The sequence below is a fragment of the Brachyhypopomus gauderio genome, unplaced genomic scaffold (assembly GCF_052324685.1).
Source record: "Brachyhypopomus gauderio isolate BG-103 unplaced genomic scaffold, BGAUD_0.2 sc72, whole genome shotgun sequence".
NCBI classification, from domain to species: domain Eukaryota; kingdom Metazoa; phylum Chordata; class Actinopteri; order Gymnotiformes; family Hypopomidae; genus Brachyhypopomus; species Brachyhypopomus gauderio.
In genome coordinates, this window is record NW_027506893.1 from 913,538 (window position 1) to 934,447 (window position 20,910).

At 44.3% G+C, this 20,910-nt stretch overlaps 1 protein-coding gene and 1 long non-coding RNA gene across 4 annotated transcripts in view; one reads left to right on the forward strand and one right to left on the reverse strand.

The window, feature by feature from the left end:
* Positions 1-8,676, reverse strand: part of LOC143491219 (protein kinase C beta type) — a 31,709-nt gene extending 23,033 nt beyond the window's left edge. Inside the window, exons 1-3 of one of the 3 annotated variants that reach the window (XM_076990038.1) lie at positions 8,331-8,676; positions 7,642-7,673; positions 546-628 (exon numbers count right to left, since the gene is read on the reverse strand). In XM_076990038.1, the coding sequence (XP_076846153.1) occupies positions 546-628; positions 7,642-7,673; positions 8,331-8,500 (285 nt within the window). In that variant the 5' untranslated portion in view covers positions 8,501-8,676. Of the gene's footprint in view, positions 1-545; positions 629-5,157; positions 5,213-7,641; positions 7,674-8,330 lie in introns of those variants that run through there. The other 2 variants (XM_076990037.1, XM_076990039.1) reach the window with 2 other exon arrangements.
* A 7,763-nt stretch (positions 8,677-16,439) lies between these two features.
* Positions 16,440-20,910, forward strand: part of LOC143491221 (uncharacterized) — a 29,756-nt gene continuing 25,285 nt past the window's right edge. The window contains exon 1 of the long non-coding RNA XR_013125138.1: positions 16,440-16,624. This is a non-coding gene — a long non-coding RNA (uncharacterized LOC143491221). The remainder of the gene's footprint in view (positions 16,625-20,910) is intronic.

The window sequence follows — 20,910 nt, forward strand, 5'->3', positions numbered from 1 at the left end:
TGTGTGCGCGCACACACCCACACTTTCATGTCGAGAGGAAACAGTTATAAATAGACATTAGAGAAAAGAAAGATCTCCCTCCCATGTGTGAGAGAGTGTGGGTGTGTATGTTGAGCGTGTGTGTGAGTATCTGTTACAAGGACATATACAAAATAAACAATAATATACACTTTATAATAAGAACTTCCACAGAAAATCTATTAGAATGAATCTTTAATCAGCACTTAATCAGCAGATAGAAGAACTATTTAAACTGCTTACTGAGCCAATTCCTTGTATTTTTGTATGCTATGCATGTAACTCGAGTTGTCTCCTTGTGGAGAACATTTTTATTTGAGAAAATCTGGGTCAACTGGGTCATAATTCCCTGTTTAGCTCTGAGAATGCTTAGCTAAAGTAAGGATGTGAAACGCCAGTGAAGTTCTAAAAGAAGGGGCTGCAGAGTGTGTTGTGTTGGTCAGGAGGAGATGACTTTTATATCTGCAGAGGAAGTGTGTGTTTGAGGAAGAAGGGAGAGAGAAACATGGGGGTGGACGAAGACTTACATCTGAAGCAGGTCCCTTGTCAGCTCCGGGACAGGAGAACGTGACAAACTCATGGCAGCGTTTGTGTACCACAAAGCAGCAGACTACAGAGAGAGAGAGAGAGAGAGAGAGAGAGAGAGAGAGAGAGAGAGAGAGAGAGAGAGAGAGAGAGAGGGGAGAGAGAGAGAGAGACCATAAACAAATATTCACAGTAGTCTCTCATGTCATTTGTGTACTTCAGACTCTGTATCCACCAATTACACGCTGTGCATCCACAACTGTTCTAATCTTAGCGGGTGGAGATAAGCGTGGACGGACAGTGACGCGTTGCCAATCCACAGAAGCTTTGCACGCAACAAACCTCAAATTTCCAGACAAATTCTGTCAGATGCTGTGGGTGGGTAACCAAACACTGATTAGCTTGTATTAGACTTATTGTAGAGCTTGTATTATTTACTTTCTGTCTGACCCTGATGTGCAATGTAATTACTGCCTGTTTGCAGTTCCATCTAAAACATGGAATATTAATATTACAGGCTCTAGGAAAAAGTAATCAAAAACAAATAAAACCTTCTGATGAGAATAGCTCAAATCGTTCGACGTGATCCTCCAAACACTATGTTCAAGGACAAGGGTGTTGTTATACGTGCTCATGCAGGCATAATCAGACAATTTTTCTGTATTTTTTCCAGAAGGACATGAAGGCCATCTAAGGCGGGACCTTTGAGAGGTCCTTTCAGGACCAGCTCAGTGGAAGGTCCAATAGGAAACGCTGTTCAGCGCATATCATTAAAAGGCTGCAGCAGATACGCCGCCTTCTTGGCGGGGCCCTCGACGAGGGGATTGTGAAATGAGCAGGAAGCGGCTTGTATCTCGTAAAGACAGGAGGATGAATGATTGCATCGTGGAGGTACTTTCTCAAGAAGCGTTATGAATGACTGGCATGACGCTGCAGTGTTCTATGAAGAAAAAAGGTCCCTTTTTGATGAGATTGCAAACACACTCTGTGTGTGTGTGTGTGTGTGTGTGTGTGTGTGTGGGTGGGTTGTAAGTGTGTGCACACCGTGAACTAGCGGCGTGTCTGGAGCAGGGATCACCCGGCTCCGAGTCAGGGTACCGCAGCTCTAAGGAATCTAGCTCGGCGCACGCCCCGACACGCTGCATCCGGAATGTTCTGGTCGAGGAGGGGAAGACTGCAGTCACAGCTGGCTCGCTCCCATCTCCTGGAGTAACCCCCCCCCCCCTCCTCCGTACACACTCCCAGGCACGACATACACGACCAGACACGAAAACAGGGCCTCCTGCCAGATGTTCAGTGACTACTGGTGTTCAAATCGCAGGGAATCTCCTGTATTAATTATTCATCGACTGATTAAACATGCATCGCTCGGGCAAATTATTAATGGCTTCGACACCTCCGCAGCAAATGAGCAAATCAGTGACTGTATAGGGACGTGTGTTTTGTGTGAACTCCGACACACGCGTGTACAAACAAGTGCTCCACTAAAGACCTTGCAGAACCTGAGAGACCAGTAAGACGCAAGAAGCCACACTTGTGCGCATATTCAGTCCCCCATATCGAAACAAACCGGCCAATTGAGTTGAGTGGACTATTAGAAACATGGGCGCGTGGCCCTTTTTGCGTACGGGTGTCTCCCTCCCTACGTCCCACAGAACCGCTCCAGAAGGGTCCCACTGCAGTCCGTCAGCTGTTGCCTAGCAACACAACCTAAGGGTTAAATAGGCTGTAACCACCCACTCCTCTAAACGAGAACGATAACATCCAGGCTCACGCGCACATATGCGCAGGCACGACGCGGCAAGCGAGTCACGGAGTTCGAGACGGGCATCTGAGGAGGCTCGTCACCGCATGAAGACGGGAGGAATTCATCGGTAATCCTCACACCACAATCTGAAGCAGGCCGGCTTAGATCTGTCTGTCAACACTTAGAATTATGCATTATTTATAATCCCATGCTCTTTTGTACAACCCCCCCACCCCACCCCACATGCACACCCACACATACACACACAAACAACAACAAATAGATGTAGAGGCCTATGTATACACACACACACACAGACACACACACAGATATTTTGTAATGTTACAATATTAATAATCCTGATATGTATTAAGACATTTCTGACAATCACATTAAAGGATTTTTGTTTATTAAAGGAATTTGTTTATTGACCATTGTTCGTCACAAGCGTTGAGTCTAGTGTGGACCTCACTCCTGCCTGGACTGGTATTTTTGTCTGGTTTGGATCCATTGTCCTACCAATTAAGCACAATGTTACTGGTTATTTCTCTCTTTCTGTTCATAATCACTCTGACTTCAGGTACCCTGTCTGGCCATTCCACCCAGACCCACATTTTGGCCACCTGCACCTCTGAAACAGAGCTCTGTCTAATGAGCACCACAACCCTAATTAAAAAGCTCTCTGTCGCTGTTGGATTTTGATTACAGTTGTGAGATGTCTCACGCTGGGAGCGAGGAAGTCCCAGCAGAGGGAAGTCCCAGACAGACCTGCCCCCGTCCCCAGACAGACCTGCCCCTGTTCCTCATGGACACATCTGCCTCAGAGGACACAGTCTCCCAGGTTCAGACGAGCCCAGAGTACCAGCCTCTGGAGGTCTGGTCTTTCTCTAGTCCAGAACACCAAACCCCGCGAGACCCACAGAGGCAGAAAGCTCCCATTGCCTAAAGGTTTTACAAAATTACCGAGAAGAAAGATGTCGTCAATGTACAAGTGGCTCTGAAGAAGAGGAGCAAATCAGCTCGGACTCAATTTCCAACATTCAGCCACCATATGTTAAATAAACGCACAAACGCATTTGGTTTCCTCATAGATACAGGAACACTAGAAGCGACCCTTACGTTTAAACCTTCCCCACTGTACAAGTTCACCAGTGTCCTTATAAAATATTTTACCTTTCATAATCACACATTTATCCAGTGTTATATGCCTTTATTGCGAAACTTTCATCTAGTAATCACACTAATGACTAACAACATCAAAACAAAAACAAAATAATTGACCATACTAGCATACAAATTCCCAACGTGCAAGTATTATTCAGCTGTATAAGGCATTTGCAAAAGAGGGAGGGCTGTATTGGCTAACACCTACAGTAATGCTAATAATCAGACAAATATGCTAATGACGACTGTATGCTAGGACACATATTGCAGTGGTCTCATGCCAGTGTGGCACATATGATGCTGTAGTTTATCCGTCGTACTGATAATGATGAATAATCACACAGGCCATCCGTGTCAGCACTGCCTAGTCAAAGTCTGAAAATAAACACACCACAGAGACGATTGTTCCAAATACTACAGATGATGCAACACGTTATGTCGAAGAGCCACTGAGAGGAAGCTCGAAATAAAGCATCAGCTGACCACGCGGTACGCGACGTGCAGCACACAGACGTGCCTGTCCACACTTCTTCACAATAATGACGCCGCTATCACGATTATGCCGCACGGTCACTACGGTTTCTTCCATAACCAGATTCGCCGCTGTGACCGGTGAGCTGTCGAGTTGTGCTACTTTGTTGAAAAATGCTTCCAGTTGTGCGTTTCCCAAAAATTGTAGCCTAACTCAGTATTATGACGCATTGTAATTATAAAATCAAGTACGTGCACTTTATGTATGGACAAGAGAAGCATGGATTTAAATCCATTATAGCTTCCTTATTAATATTTTACATGGGTAGCATATCTCGATAGGCTGATATCATACATCAAATAATGCTTCCCTTATCACATCATGCTTCCAGAACAGACCCATGCACGTGTTTGCTGACAAAAACCTAATAAAAAAGATAAGAAATTACTCACCTGAACGCAAACTCAACAGAAAGGGAGCATAGATTTATGAGCGTGGAAACTAATGACAAGCCTGTGGGTCTGTGCATGCGCAAAACTGCAAACTAGCACAACTCGATGCGAAGCGCAACTCGACAGAACACCGGAGTTGCCAAACACAGCTCTGGTCCGCCAGCTCTGCAGGCCGACCTGGGCGGTGGTCACGCTCACAACACCAAGGGTGTCATCTCCGAGAAAACGGCGTCCTATGGACGTCAGCCCATCTCACAGTCCTTTGGCGAGCTCCCGCCATTCTAAAATACCAAAATAATATTTGGCTTATGTTGTAAATCTGTCTTTGCTGAGAGGATGTCCATGTTCAAGGTGACCATTTTAGACCATTTTCTGTGACCAAAATGTATCTGCTTTAAAAGGATTAATCTGCCCATCCCTGATTTTCTGAAGTCCGCATCAGTCTAATCACTTACATTCTTTGTTCCATAATACTGCAGCCACTCCAACATCAGTATTAAAATACTGTGCAGACACCACAGTTAAGCAGTAATGTTACTGTGAGCATTAAATCAGCAGTTCAAGTACAAAATCATTAGAAGTTTAATGTCTAATTAAAAACCTTTCACTTCCTGCTATGAACAAAGTAATGTAGAGTAGAAGACATTACAGATTTTTGTAACCGCAGTAAAATGGAAGACTGTGATATAACTGACTACAAATGTGTGACCGAGAGCTAAATCACAGTCTCACTCTTCAGTGGTTTGTAGGGTCATAAGTGCAGCTTTTCATGCACAAACCTGGTTAGAATGACTGGAATTCCTCCGTTCCCCAGTGAAGCTACAGGTGGTCATGCAATCAGGAATCTGGAACATGTGCCAAGTATTTGAAAATAACACACTCAATAGGATTCACTGGATACGCTCTCTCCTGCCGATAGGGGAAGGAAAGAAAAACAAACAAACAACCCCCCCCCCCCCCCCCCCCCCACAACCTCTACAACAACTGCAAAAACTCCTTAGAGGCAGTACTGTGCCCGAAAGGCAAAAGTACTTGTGTAAACAGACAGTGCTGATTCAAAATGATTCAGATCATCTGTATATTACTGAAAACTAAGATGCAATAAAACAAAACCTGAGCCTTCAGCTGAAGAATAAGCTTATGAAGTGTCAGACCCACAGGACTGCAGAGGCACAAGGCGCACGTGTGCGTGTGTACGGGTTCACGTGTTGTTTATGGGTTTTACGTGCACACCCATCCGTGATGCATTCCTGCCGAAGACCCTGCACTAGCATTTCCCTTTTCCCTCCAAAACTCACACCACCCCCCCCCCCCCCCCCCCCCCCCCCCGCTCCTCCTCGTGTCGGGGCCTGCGCTATCGTGCTCTAGGCACATTTCCTGGTAAAACCGTGGGATGAACAGGATTTTATCAGCTGCTGGTGTCACTGGTGGTCATGCAGTACATCGGTTTCCTTTCGGAATTCAATGGCAGACATTTTAATTACCCATCAGTATTAATGCAGATACCCCAAGATGTGGATTTTTAAGATATTTTATCCAAAATATTCCATTCTGCACTATGACAAGATAACCTTTTCGGCCACTCAGAATTACATTTTTAAGCGGCGAGTTAATAGTGCGCATGAGTTTTGGCAGTGTTCACACTTGTACTGCTTCAGGTATTATGTTGGAACAGAGCAAAGAGAGAAAAAACCTGGCTAGCTGCCCAGTGATGCGGCTGAATCCTGAGCAGGCCTGACACAGACATTTGCCAGTTAAATGAAATGGTTAAAAAAAAAAAAAAAAAAAAAACGGTCACATACGAGCACGCTAACTAATCTCGGTGAGGCAAGAGTAGCCCCAACATCGCACCGCTCCATACCCACCGAGCTGCTGCAACACAGCTACGGAGGACGGCAGTTAAGCCTCTGCATACACACACACACACGTGCTTGCACGAGTCTCCAGAAATTAGTCAATGATCAACCTTGTGTTATGTGTTGACACAGTGTCCTGAGAGCAGTTCTGCTAATGCAGCACACTTGAGATTTAAGGCTTCTGCACCGAAACAGGATGCAGGACTGTGTCCTTAAGACTGGACAAGCACTAACAATGCACACATATCTGGACGGTTTTCAGAGGCCTATACGTAGGTAGCAATGCCGTTTCAGCCAGTTTACAAAGTTCATTTTTAGTACATTTTTGTTTGTTTTTTGTAATCTCCTTACTTGATGTAATATTTCTTTTTCTATCTGCCACACCAAGAGGTAACTGGCAAACATCGCAGCTGAGACGTTCAGCCATGTTTCATGCACAAAACAGAAGTGCGGTTTATACTGTACAATCTAGACATTTGAGACACTGAAGATGATGGCATCTGTGAATATTGCTTTGAAGTCTCCGGTCTGGCGGTTTACAGACCAGAGCAGCATGTTGGGCATGAAGACCCGTTTGTGAGGAAAGGCTGAAGAAAAAGGACTCCCTGCAGTTAACTGGGTTTATTTATTCTGTATTCTAGCTGGGGAACCACCATGTGCAAATTAAGTGAATTTATCTCAATTGATTTAAACTGAACAGAGGTCAACATGGGGCATTTTTAAATTCAGTAATTCCTTATTTAGACTTTAACACTACAATCACATGACTGGTTTGTGCAACACATTTACACTAAACCCTAGACAACGGATTCTGCAATAGAGTTAAACAAATTCAAGTTAATTCTAAAATGCAAATAAATTGTCAGCTGTGTGGCTAATATTATGGTAATTTAAACTGCTAAAGTAAAAACGGAAGTTTAAAGAAGGGGATAAACAAGAAATCTTGTGGCCATGTTCGCACTGAGAGTGTTTTAAATGAACAGGCTTCTAGATTTCCAAGTACACGACTACACGAGTGCGTGATCATTGATTCAAGCGCTGCAGCTTTTACGAGCAGATACAGGATGAGGGAGGTTTTTTTTTAGATTGTGAATTTGAATGTGTGCATGTACTCTCTGTCTCCGAGTTTTAGCTCAGCAGCAAAACGACCCCGTCAACCACCATTTTTTTTCCAGTAAACATAACCAGAAACCCCGCAGCCCCCCCCTCCGCCTGTACGCGTCTGGGGGGAGAGGGACACTTCACACTGCGGAACTGTCCTCAGAGACAACCAGGGCGAGGACAGACGACCACAATACGACCACACCAGGACATGGAGACTTCTCTCGTCCCTCCCACATACAGTCATACATTTATTTGATCATCTATGCGCCGTGTCGTGATTGTGTATCGGACACGAAGTCTTACCTTGGCACTGGAAGCCTTGCTTGCCGAAACCCCTGCAAAAGAGGCGAGACGTAGTGCGTGATTTCGTGGACAAAACAGGGACAGAAGACACACAAGACGAGACACATTCCTCCACACTGGTCCTTCCGGCCACATACAGGCGCAAGCCATGTTTTTGTCAAGTCTGTGCGTAAGATCGCAGCAAAAAGCCCACATTGACCCTGTGTACAGGTCGTCCAGAACTAGGGGTTCTGTGCAGTGAGTGGACACGGTCCTACAATAAGCGTGTCCAACGTTAAGCGCACACATCTCGGCACCTTCGACGTCGTCCGTCATTTGACCGTTAAGATTCATTTCGTTGTACTGTCGTAGACCGCAATGCACTCGGTCACACGGACTACAGACGGGATGCGCGTCAGTTTCTTCACGATTTCACGTACGTGTGCAGGATTTGGAAGAGTATTGAAGACGTGACATCGTGCATCCGTGTGTGTGTGTGTGTTGGTGCAGTTGACTGCGAGGTTTTTACAATCAAGAGCATCAAGTATGTCACCTGTGCATACAGCAAGAACGTAGACGAGCCTATGCCTGCATACCAGGTACCAAACCACCAGCCCGCCCACAATCCAACACACACACACACACACACACACACACACACACACACACACACACACACACACACACAAAACTCTGTGTGACGGGCTCACCAAATGAAGTCGGTGCAGTGGCTGCAGAATGTTGGCTGCTTGAAGAAGCGCGCGATGAACTTGTGGTCCTTCACCTCGTGGACGTTCTTCTGTCTCAGCGCGCCCTGCCTGGCGAAGCCGCGCGCGCCCCCCGCGCCCTCTGAGTCGGTGGGCGCCGCCGGGTCAGCCATGTCGGGGGCCGGAGTGTTAAATCTGCACGACGGGTTGATGTAGCTGGTTAAATCTCCGTATTTCGTCGTTCTAACGCGCAGCTCCTACTTCTCGATTTGCGCTTCGCTTCCCGGTTGGTCCGCGCGCACGCACACGGCCGCCGCCTCCTCCTCCTCCTCCCTCAGCTGCCCGTGCTGTGGTGCGCAGAGAACTGTGCTCGCGGAAAAAAAGTGAAACCCCGCCCCCTTCAACACGGCTGTTGTGCAAACACTTCTACACTAATGTTGTGTAAACCAGTCCTTCTGCACTAGTGCAGGGGTGGCTATTGTGATCCTTTAAGACACAACGTCAAAACACTTGTGTCGTCGTTACAGGCATCCCAGACTTGGTGGTGGTAGCGTATAATTAATCTCTGTCTGTCTGTCTCTCTCTCTGTACCTCTTTCTCTCTCCCTCTCTCTCTCTGTACCTCTGTCTGTCTGTCTGTCTCTCTCTGTACCTCTCTCTCTCTCTCTCTCTCTCTCTCTCTCTCCCTCTCTCTCTGTACCTGTCTGTCTGTCTCTCTCTCTACCTCTCTGTCTCTCTCTCTCTCTCGCTCTCTCTGCCTCTCTCTCTCTATGTATCTTTCTCATCTCTCTCGCTCGCGCGCTGTGATTCACTCTCGCACAAAGCAACAAATGTTTTTGCTGCCTCAACATATAAGACCTAACCCCTTAACAAAACAGATGGTGAAGTTGATCGACACTTGTTAAGAAACGGTGGAAAACGTTTTAAAACGATTACACACCAGCCAAAGTTGATTTGACAGGGAACTAGATGACCTGCATAAATACCATGATGAAATTTGGGAAAAGGTTTTTGTAAGTCTGTTTTGATGTCAAATTTTCAAATAATATCAGAAACAAGATAAATAATTTAGCCTTGCTCATTAATAAAAAAATTTAATAATTCAATTTAGTTGCACACTGAATCATACTAGAAGTAGGTTGTAGAACAAATATTGTATACAATGTAAAAAAACAAAAATACAGACTTCATCTGTTTTTTATGTGCAGAACATGTAATGCTTTTAAAATAATTGGCACCCTAAGTAAAGCTGGAAAAATATGTGTTCTTATAACCATTCAGCTAATTGCTTTGAAACTTTTGCATTATTTTTTTATAATTCTTTTTATAGCAGCTGAACACAAATATGAATTCATTCAAGCAGAGAACTTTGTCCACCAAATCCAGCACATTTGATTATATAACAAAACTATAGGCCCATATTTAATCAAGCAAATCTTGATTGCTAGTGTGCTCATTGAACAGTCCCTCATTTGAAAAATACAAATCCATACAGATATAATCATGGTAGAGATAACCAAAAAACAAGTGCACAAGACCACATTCTCTCTCTCTCTCTCTCTCTCTCGCTCTCTCTCTCTCTCTCTCTCTCTCACACACACACACATTTGTAGATTTATATCAGTGAGTGAATGTAACCTGCACTAACGTACTAAAATCTGATATTCAGTGGAAACACCAATCTGAATCACTCAGCAAATTAAATTTTCTGATCACAAATTGTGTCTTGCAGTTCCATGGTGAGAGAGGACATATTCAACATCGTTACTGTGTGTTTGTATATGAGTGCTTCTGAGTGTTTGTGTGTAGACACAGAGAGAGAGAGAGAGACAGAGAGAGAGAGCTGGACTTTATTCTTTTCTGGAGTTGCCCAGGGTGAAAGGCGGAGGGCTGGAGTGGGCTTACTCTTAGCTCCCCGGCTCGCTGCCTGTGTGTTGGTGTTTTCCACGGTAGACAAGAGGGTTGCTTCCCTACGCCTTTGGGTTGGGGAACGGGCTCTGTCTGTTCTGACTGTTAAAAAATGGCAGTTCAGAGTACCCAGACTTCTTGGAGTCCTTGGAGGGGATACTGGAATGTGCCCCTTCTGGGGATCCTATTGTTCTGCTGGGGTACTTCAATGCTCATGTGGGCAATGACAGTAAGACCTGGAAAGGTGTGATTGGGAGGAATGGCCTCTCCAATCTGAACCCAAATGGTGTTTTGTTATTGAACTTCTGTGCTAGTCACAGTCTGTCCATAACGAACACCATATTCGAGCACAGAGGTGTCCATAAGTGCACATGGCACCAGGACACCTTAGGTCGCAGCTCGATGATCGATTTTGTAACTGTGTCGTCAGACTTGCGACCGTGTGTCTTGGACATTTGGGTGAAGAGAGGAGCTGAGCTGTCAACCAATCACCACCTAGTGGTGAGTTGGATCAGATGGCGGGCAAGGATGCCGGACAGACCTGGTAAACCCAAACGTATCGTGATGGTTTGCTGGGAACGTCTGGCAGAGGAACCTGTCAGAAGGGTCTTTAACTCCCACATCTGGCAAATCTTGGACCGCATCCCGAGGGAGGCTAGAGACATTGAGTCCGAATGGGCCTTGTTCCGCACCTCCACTGTCAATGCGGCGGACCAGAGCTGTGGCCACAAGGTTGTCGGTGCCTATCGTGGCGGCAATCCTCGAACCCGATGGTGGACACCTCAGGTAAGGGAGGCTGTCATGCTGAAGAAAGAGTCCTATCGGGTCTGGTTGACTTATGGGACTCCAGATGCAGCAGACGGGTACAGGAGGGCCAAGTGGCTCGTGGCATTGACCGTCGCAGAGGCAAAAACTCAGGTGTGGGAAGAGTTTGGTGAGACCATTTAAAGTGACTTTCGATTGGCTCAGAGATTCTGGCAAACTGTCAGGAAACTCAGGAGGGGAAAGTGGTTCCCAACCAACACTGTATACAGTGGGGCTGGGGATCTGCTGACCTTGATTGGGGATGTCATTAGGCGGTGGAAGGAATACTTCAAGGATCTTCTCAATCCCACAATCACGTCTTCCATAGAGGAAGCAGAGCTGGGGGACTCGGATGGGGGTTTGCCCATCACTCGTGCTGAGGTGACCAGTGTAGTTGTGAAACTCCTTGGCGGCAAGGCTCCGGGGGTGGAACTGTCCTTGTTGACACGTCTTTGCAACATCGAGTGTACATCGGGGGCAATGCCCCTGGACTGGCAAACCGGGGTGGTGGTTCCCCTTTTTTTAAGAAAGGGGACTGGAGGGTGTGTTGCATCTATCGGGGGATCACACTCCTCAGCCTCCCTGGTAATGTCTTTGCAGGGGTACTGGAGAAGAGAGTCTGGTTGATAGATGAATCTCGTTCGTCGTCGTTATGAGAGGAACAATGTGGGTTCTGTCCCGGTCGTGGAACACTGGACCAGCTTTTCACCCTTGCGAGGGTCCTAGAGGGTGCATGGGAGTTTGCTCAACCAGTCCACAGATGTTTTGTGGATTTGGAAAAGGCATTCGACCGTATCCCTCAGGGATTCCTCTGGGGGGTGCTCCAGGAGTATCAAAATCTGTAAATGTTATACTTTTCATATCAAGTACATCTTAAGCACGCAGGAGATCAGATTAACAATGTGCAAAATGTACAACATGTAAAAGTAAAAACACAGATGTGCTACTTCTGGCATATCTTACAATCCAAATATACGAAATAGGAAAGCTGCTTTCAGCATTCACTCGATCAGTGAGTGACTGTTTTTGAAATAATTAATTGCACTTGAGTACATATTTTCAGTAACTTACGTCACTGATACGGTCACACAAACTTAAGTCGGGGCAATGAAACCACTGTAGATGTAATGTGTAGTATAATATTATTTTCCCTAGAAAAGTGTCTTTTTTTACTATTTATTTATGTACAATATGTAAAATTATAATATAATTCATTCATAATATTATCCGCACCTACAAAGTTAAAAAAAAATGGAAAATGTTTTATAAGCTGCACCGGGCTAAAAGCCACATATATCTACTGAACTGAACACATTTAACTGAACTGGGGTGAGTTTCCCAAAACGTTCTTAGCGCTAAGTACTTCGTAACCTCGTATGAAATGTATGAGGTTACGAAGTAGCCTACTTAGCGCTAAGAACGTTTTGGGAAACTCACCCCTGATCAGTTTCTGAACGGTGCCTGTAGCATTTCACATGCGACACTTTTTGCTTTCAGCCGGTGTTGTGGGGCATTCCGACAACCCTCGTTTATCCGCATAAAGGCGCTACAGATTATATTGTCGATTTATGTTTCTATACATAAATAAGAGCTAGGTTTTAATTATCCATCACAGCAAACGGCATTATCTATGTCCAAAGCCACACTGGCTCAAGGGTGTTAATTATTTTAAATAAAATACACACTGGCTATACGAAGTTCAACTCTGACCACAACATCGCAGTATTACAGCAGTACTGTAACTCCCGAATATCATCTGTAGCGTCTTTATGCGTGTGCAAACGAGGGGACTCGGAATTCGGCACAACACGTTCGTTTGAAAAAATTTCTCCGTCGTGCCTGCTGCTTGCATGTGCAATGAAATTGAGCACTGAGTATTATTACAAAACGCAACAGGCTCTCAACAAGATGTGCGATGCGGTGACATGTCAGTCATCTGGGGGGGCACTTGGGGTGGCCAATCAGAATTCAGGGGGGTCCAGTGCCACCCCGGCCCCTGCTTTGGCTCCCCCTATGGTTCCCGGAGGGAGTTGGACTCCACCAGGGCTGCCCTTTGTTACCGATTCTGTTCATAACTTTTACGTATGGCGTAGACAAGTGGCGAAGGGGGTTCGGTTTGGTTGCCTCAGGATACCATGTCTCCTTTTTGTGGATGATGTGATCCTGTTGGCATCATCAGGCCAGGACCTACAACTTTCACTGGATCAGTTTGCAGTCGAGTTCGAGGCAGCCGAGATGAGAATCAGCACCTTTCGTACAAGGGTGGAGTGCCCTCTCTGGGTTGGGAATGAGTCCTTGCCTTAAGTGGAGGAGTTGAAGTATCTAGGGTTCTTGTTCACAAGTGAGGGAAGGATGGAACGAGAGATTGACAGGTGGATCAGTGCTGCGGCTGCAGTATTGCGGACACTGTACTGGACCTTTGTGGTGAAGAGAGAGCTGAGCCAAAAGGCAAAGCTCTCGATTTACTGGTCAATCTACGTTCCGACTCTTACCTATGGTCATGAGCTCTGGGTAATGACAGAAAGAATGAGATTGCGAATACAAGCAGCCAAAATGAGTTTTTTCCGCAGGGTATACAGGCTCTCCCTTAGAGCTAAGGTACGGAGCACAGTCATCCAGGAGGGGCTCGGAGTAGAGTTGCTGCTCCTCCATATAGAGAGGAGCCAGTTGAGGTGGTTTGGGCATCCGGTCCAGATATGCTCCAAGCATGTCCAACTGGGAGGAGGCCCCGGGGAAGACCCAGGACACGCTGGAGAGATTATATATCTCTGATGTCCTGGGAATGCCTCGGTATCCTCCCAAAGGAGCTAGAAGAGGTGGTTGGGGAGATGGAAACCTGGGCCTCTTTGATTAGGCTACTGCCCCCGCTACCTGAACCTGGATAAGCGGATGACAATGGATGGATGGATGGAATATGTATTTAAGTATTGAAGCAAAATTAATAGGACTTGGAAGAATTTATGTTGATTCACCTGTGTTTAATTGTGATATGACTGGTATTAAGTAGAGTATGAAAAGTGCAATGTTTATTTAGAGAGGTTCGATCACAGAGAAAACACAGAGAGGTGTCTTGCTCTAATCAGTTAAGTTGGCACATGAAAGATGCTGATCTATGTTTACTGAACTTACCTGCTTATTAAAAACACAATTTGCATTTGGAAGTTTTGAATGCTTCTGTATGGATGATTCTAAGTTTGGGGGTTTTTTTTTTTTGCAGATTTAACATTTTCAGCTCAGTGTACATACTGAGATCCTTCTGCCCAACCACATCAATGTCATTAAATGACAGATCAAGGCCGAGAACATTGGTGTGGACTACAGGGACTTGTGTGAATTTTTTAGAAGCACAATTGCAGGAATGATTCTGGTCACATTCATAACAGTTTAGTCTTGGGGAGGTCAAAATAAAATAAATAAAATAAAATAAATATGCACAGCAACGTCTTCATCCTGCCAGAACGAAAACGGTACATTCTGTTTCAGAAATTGTTTCAGTAAATTCAGTATATATAGTTCATATTAAAAGTGGACTTGACTGGACTGAATCAATCTCTCCTCCTACAATCCTGTGTAAAACAGGAGACTTGTCTTTAAGTCACCTTATTCACTGTATTGCCAAAAGTATTCTCTCACTTTCCTTGACTCACATATGAGCTTAAGTGACATCACATTCCTAATCCATTGTGTTCAAAGGACATTGGTCCACCCTTGGCAGTTAGAACAGCCTGGCTCTCAGTCTCCGCTCTAATTCATCCCAAGGGTGCTCTATTGCATTGTCAGAACTCTGTGCAGGCCAGTCAAGTTCAGCCACACCAGACTCTGCCATCCATGTCTTTATGGACCTTGCTTTGTGCACTGGTGCACAGTCATGTTGGAAAACTCACAAAGTTGGGAGCATGAAATTGTCCAAAATGTCTTGGTATGCTGAAGCATTCAGAGTTCCTTTCATTGGAACTAAGGGGCCAAGCCCAGCTGAAAAACAACCCCACACCATAATCCCCCCTCCACCAAACTTTACACTTGGCACAATGGAGTCAGAGTACCATTCTTCTGGCAACCGCCAAACCCAGACTCGTCTATCACATTGCCAGATGGAAAAGCGTGATTAATCACTCCAGAGAACACGCCTCCACTGGGACAATAGAGGATTGGAAAAATGTTGCCTGGTCTGATGAGTCTCGATTTCTACTGCGACAGGTAGGGTCAGAACTTGGCATCAACAACATGAAAGCATGGATCCATCCTGCCTTGTATCAATGGTTCAGGCTGGTGGTAATAATAATAATAATAATAATAACAATAATAATTATCCCTTCTTACTTCCATCATCCTCCATCATGATGTCTTTAGTAGGGATTTGGTGTCTCAGGGTAGTGAACATGAAATTGAACTAAACTAAATTGCAACCTTTTACATTCCATACTCTTATCACAGCCTCACGAAAGAGTTGAAAGGGACTCAAAATTTCATGAAAATAGATTTGCAAAGCACATGTAATCTAGTTCGGATCCAAAAGGGAGATGCGTGGAGGACTGCCTTTGTGACAGCTAAGGGACACTACGAGTATTTAGACATGCCTTATGGGTTGGCCAATAGTCCCTCCATGTTTCAAGCTTTTATGGATAAGATATTTTGGGACATGATGGACCAATTTGTGCTCCTTTAAATCGATGCCATCTTGATTTTCTCTCCTAATGTGACAGCTGTGCTAGAACAATTACGTCAACACCAAAGCAGAGAAGTGTGAGTTTCACAAAACCTTTACCACCTTCTTAGGATGGACCTTGTGTCTGGGACAGATGTCTATTGATAAAGTATCAGCAGTGACAACTTGGACAATACCTCAAACTATAAGTTAATACAACGTTTCCTGGGAATTGCCAAAATCACAGATTCATCAATTTTGGAATTATGGCAGCCCCTTTACATCTTTCTTACAGGGGAAAAAAGGAAAGAATTTGGAAGCTGATCATGCATTCAGCCAGATGTTTTGGAAGTAGGCTTTGGGGCAGTGTTATCTCAATGGCAAGGTAAACCCCCAAAACTGTACCCCCCTGCCTTCTTTGCTCAGAATGCAATTACGATGTGGGGAATTGAGAGCAATCATGACATCCGTTTGTAGTATACACAAGAATCTGGAATATCTTAAAACGGCTAAAAGACTGAATCCTGGGCAAGCTAGGTGGACTCTTTTTTTCTCCCATTTTCATTTTGTTGTCAACCAGGCTCCAAAAACCTGAAAGCAGACGCTGTGTCTCACCTCTATCAAAAAGAAAGAACTGCCCACATTCCTGAGATTATTCTGCCTGATATCTTGTTTATCTCCAGTAAGGTGGGAGTGAACAAGCAACTCAACATTCTCGTTCTCATTCCCCTGAATATTAGAGAACACCTCTTTCAGTCCCACTCAACCACCCTCACCCTAGCTATGATGTCTCGGAGCTCTCTCCCTGTTCATCTGTGCTTTCTCTTCAGACCCAGCCTTCAACTGACCCTTAAGATTGATGGTGGATATTCACCCCGGATCTGATCTCTGCACGGATGTACAGATGAATGCATACTGTGATGGACAGATTAAGGAAACAGGTGAGGTAGACGGTGTCTCAAACTCTTTAACGTCCATAGTACTGACAAAGAGTGACAACACATGAGTAGCATGTAGGTTCTGTACTGAAAGTCAAAGGTGCGGAAGGCACGCAAACAGTAATGACACTTAAATACGACGGCGCAGAATAAAGGCGCGTAGCGAAACGTCCTTCCTCCTGTAGGCTCAGATGACTGAGTGAATGACTGAGCTAAGACCTGTGGGCTTCAGAAGGGCACAATGATGAGGGTGAAATGAACAACAGCTGGTAAAGGAGTGTCAATAGGGGGATGACTGAGAAAGAGGGAGTGGATTGGAATGAGTGGGCGTGTGCATGAGTGTGTGTGTGTGTGTATGTGTGTGTGTGTGTGTGTGTGTGTGTGTGTGTGTGTGCGCATGGGCTGGGCCCCTCACGGGCTGGGACCAACCCACCGTGACACTCTCAAGTTTCACCTGGGATGCAAACCTATTTGCATCAGAGTACTTTAGTGGTTACCATGTAACCACAAAAAAAAGTTACGTAATTTGCTACTGGATTCTTTGGTGTGTCCTGAGTTTTCAAATGTTACAGCAACTTGTTTCAAGCAGGTTTCAGGTAGGGAATTTAGCATTGCCCAAGGACTTACTGGTATAGCACAAAGCCCTGACTGGCTTTAACCACAGTCCACACAAGAGAGGCAGTGTTGTTCCCAATGACAGGGAGTCATTCGATTTGACTTATTTATGGAGGGCCAAGAGAGTGAGCAACCGTACTGGCAATCAGATCCAAGACACTATTATAAAACTATTATACATTTATTTTCTTTATTCTTTATTTTTCTTATTATAAATAATAAATTATGCTAACTTTTTATTCTATTTATTTGATGTATTTATTTTTTTATTATACAAAACATAATAAAATCATTTTCTGACCCCCTGTTAGTAGGGAAAGATATAGGTACTATGTAATGTGAGTTCAAACAGGGTGATCAAACTACTATTCAATATGGCCTGCAGTTTTGGACCCTAGCCAGATAACTACTTTCTACCATGAACAAGAGTCTTAATTCAGGACTTACAAGCTGAGGTAGGAGGTGATTTGCTTTCTCTTTAATCCATTTACTCAGAATTTAACCGCCTCAGACCAGTTGCGGGTGGAGTGAGGTATCTACAAACTCTGATCAGTTGTGGGTGGAGTGAGGTATCTACAAACTCTGATCAGTTGTGGGTGGAGTGAGGTATCTACAAACACTGACCAGTTGTGGGTGGAGTGAGGTATCTACAAACTCTGACCAGTTGTGGGTGGAGTGAGGTATCTACAAACTCTGACCAGTTGTGGATGGAGTGAGGTATCTACAAACTCTGACCAGTTGTGGGTGGAGTGAGGTATCTACAAACTGTAACCAGTTGTGGGTGGAGTGAGGTATCTACAAACTCTAACCAGTTGTGGGTGGAGTGAGGTATCTACAAACTCTAACCAGTTGTGGGTGGAGTGAGGTATCTACAAACTCTGACCAGTTGTGGGTGGAGTGAGGTATCTACAAACTCTAACCAGTTGTGGGTGGAGTGAGCTATCTACAAACTCTGACCAGTTGTGGGTGGAGTTAGCTATCTACAAACTCTGACCAGTTGTGGGTGGAGTGAGGTATCTACAAACTCTGACCAGTTGTGGGTGGAGTGAGGTATCTACAAACTCTGACCAGTTGTGGGTGGAGTGAGGTATCTACAAACTCTGACCAGTTGTGGGTGGAGTGAGGTATCTACAAACTCTGACCAGTTGTGGGTGGAGTGAGGTATCTACAAACTCTGACCAGTTGTGGGTGGAGTGAGGTATCTACAAACTCTGACCAGTTGTGGGTGGAGTGAGGTATCTACAAACTCTGACCAGTTGTGGGTGGAGTGAGGTATCTACAAACTCTGACCAGTTGTGGGTGGAGTGAGGTATCTACAAACTCTAACCAGTTGTGGGTGGAGTGAGGTATCTACAAACTCTAACCAGTTGTGGGTGGAGTGAGGTATCTACAAACTCTGACCAGTTGTGGGTGGAGTGAGGTATCTACAAACTCTAACCAGTTGTGGGTGGAGTGAGGTATCTACAAACTCTGACCAGTTGTGGGTGGAGTGAGCTATCTACAAACTCTGACCAGTTGTGGGTGGAGTGAGGTATCTACAAACTCTGACCAGTTGTGGGTGGAGTGAGGTATCTACAAACTCTGACCAGTTGTGGGTGGAGTGAGGTATCTACAAACTCTGACCAGTTGTGGGTGGAGTGAGGTATCTACAAACTCTGACCAGTTGTGGGTGGAGTGAGGTATCTACAAACTCTAACCAGTTGTGGGTGGAGTGAGGTATCTACAAACTCTGACCAGTTGTGGGTGGAGTGAGGTATCTACAAACTCTGACCAGTTGTGGGTGGAGTGAGGTATCTACAAACTCTGACCAGTTGTGGGTGGAGTGAGGTATCTACAAACTCTGACCAGTTGTGGGTGGAGTGAGGTATCTACAAACTCTAACAAGTTGTGGGTGGAGTGAGGTATCTACAAACTCTGACCAGTTGTGGGTGGAGTGAGGTATCTACAAAGCCCTGTTCCCATTCTGCTTTCTGCTCCCGTGCTCTGGTGAACCTGATCTGATTCGAATCCCTTGTGCTGACACTCAGATGTGGCCTGTGCATCTATAAAAAAAAACCAAAAGCCTCCTCATGACCCATTGACCTTCCCTCAACAGAGTTTAATTTAGTGCATGATAATGTTTTATCAAGTCACTGTTTTGACTCAAGTAAATAAAGGGGAAAACTCAAGACTGTGTTTTCCATGTGCTCATTAAGGGAAAGAGAATCATTACACTGGCACGGAAGCCCTCTTGAAAAAGCACAGCTAGTATTACAGGTGGCATTCACAGCATCGGTAACCCAACACTCAGTACTTTATCATGAGTTAAAGCACCATTACTTCCTTAATCCTTTGTGTTCCTGCTTAACCCTTAATATTCTTGGGCTACATTTGCTGTTTTTGAATATGATCTTTATATACCACCTTAAATAATATTTATTACACCAATGATTGGTTTCTCTTTGCAGCAATACAAAAATGTAAAAATTCACAAACAAACCAGACTTTTCATTTCCTATTAGGCAGGAACCTGCTCTCCTTTCCTGTATAAGTCACAGTCTAATGCCAGATTTACTTTATCCTTGCCAGTCCAGGGCGGAGGCCAGGCAGCACAAAGAGGCTAAACCAACTGTCTGCTGATAGCTACAAGACACCCACCCAGTTTACACCATATCTGCACTGTGGCTGGTCCTTGAGCTAAGCAGAAATATAGAAACCATGAAAATGTCCTAGTAACCCTATTAGTATTAAAGTAAATTACACACAGACGACTACTGGCACTTTTGGTCCAAAGCTACGATTACTAAACAGTAGATTTCTAATATCTAAAGTGGTCAAGATAAATTAAATCAACACTGATCAGAGATTTTATGTATTCTAACAGAAACTTTGCTCAGGCCAAATGAGTACATAGTTGTAGATGAAGTCCTGACTACAGATATGTACACCGCACTCGTATAACAATGCAGTTGTTTAGTGCCACATTAAATGAAAACCAGGAAGCTGGTTATGATTTTAAATCCATTGAAATTATTTTTATTAATGTAAATAATGTAAGTAGCAATAATAAACCCACTCACCCCTTTGAACTAATTGAAATCTACAGAAATCTACTGAAAACAACAAACATAACCCTAGATTTTTACAGCGAATTGCACAGCTACAGTAAATAGGAATGAAAGTGACACCAAAGCTCAGTTTAACTGGCATAGTAGTAATGAATTCACAAATTCATAAATTGAAAACATTGAGCGTATTAATGTGGCATCAAGACAGGTACATCAAAACAAAAACATTAATACTTGTAAAGGCACTAGAATTATCTACTCCAGTACAAGAGTCTGAACTAGCACCTCTGATCCCTCTGAAGTAATCGATCCTTAACTAAATTTATTAATCTTAAATATTATTTTTTTAAAATTATAAATTTAATAATAATTCAAATTAGCAGAAGTACACAAACTATACAGAAATGCTATCCTCAACCCATATTAGTTGTCAAACTACAGGCAGATATTGAAGTTTTCCTTTATTTACAAATATCAGCTTAATATTATTGAGAAATATGTAAAGGATATCAGACATTGAATGTGGAGAAACCTTCAGTTAATTTTTACAAAACAGAAGTGTTTCAGTTAGGCCCACAGACAGCTAGGGGTACGGTCTTTAATTATATAATAAAGAACCACGATCTC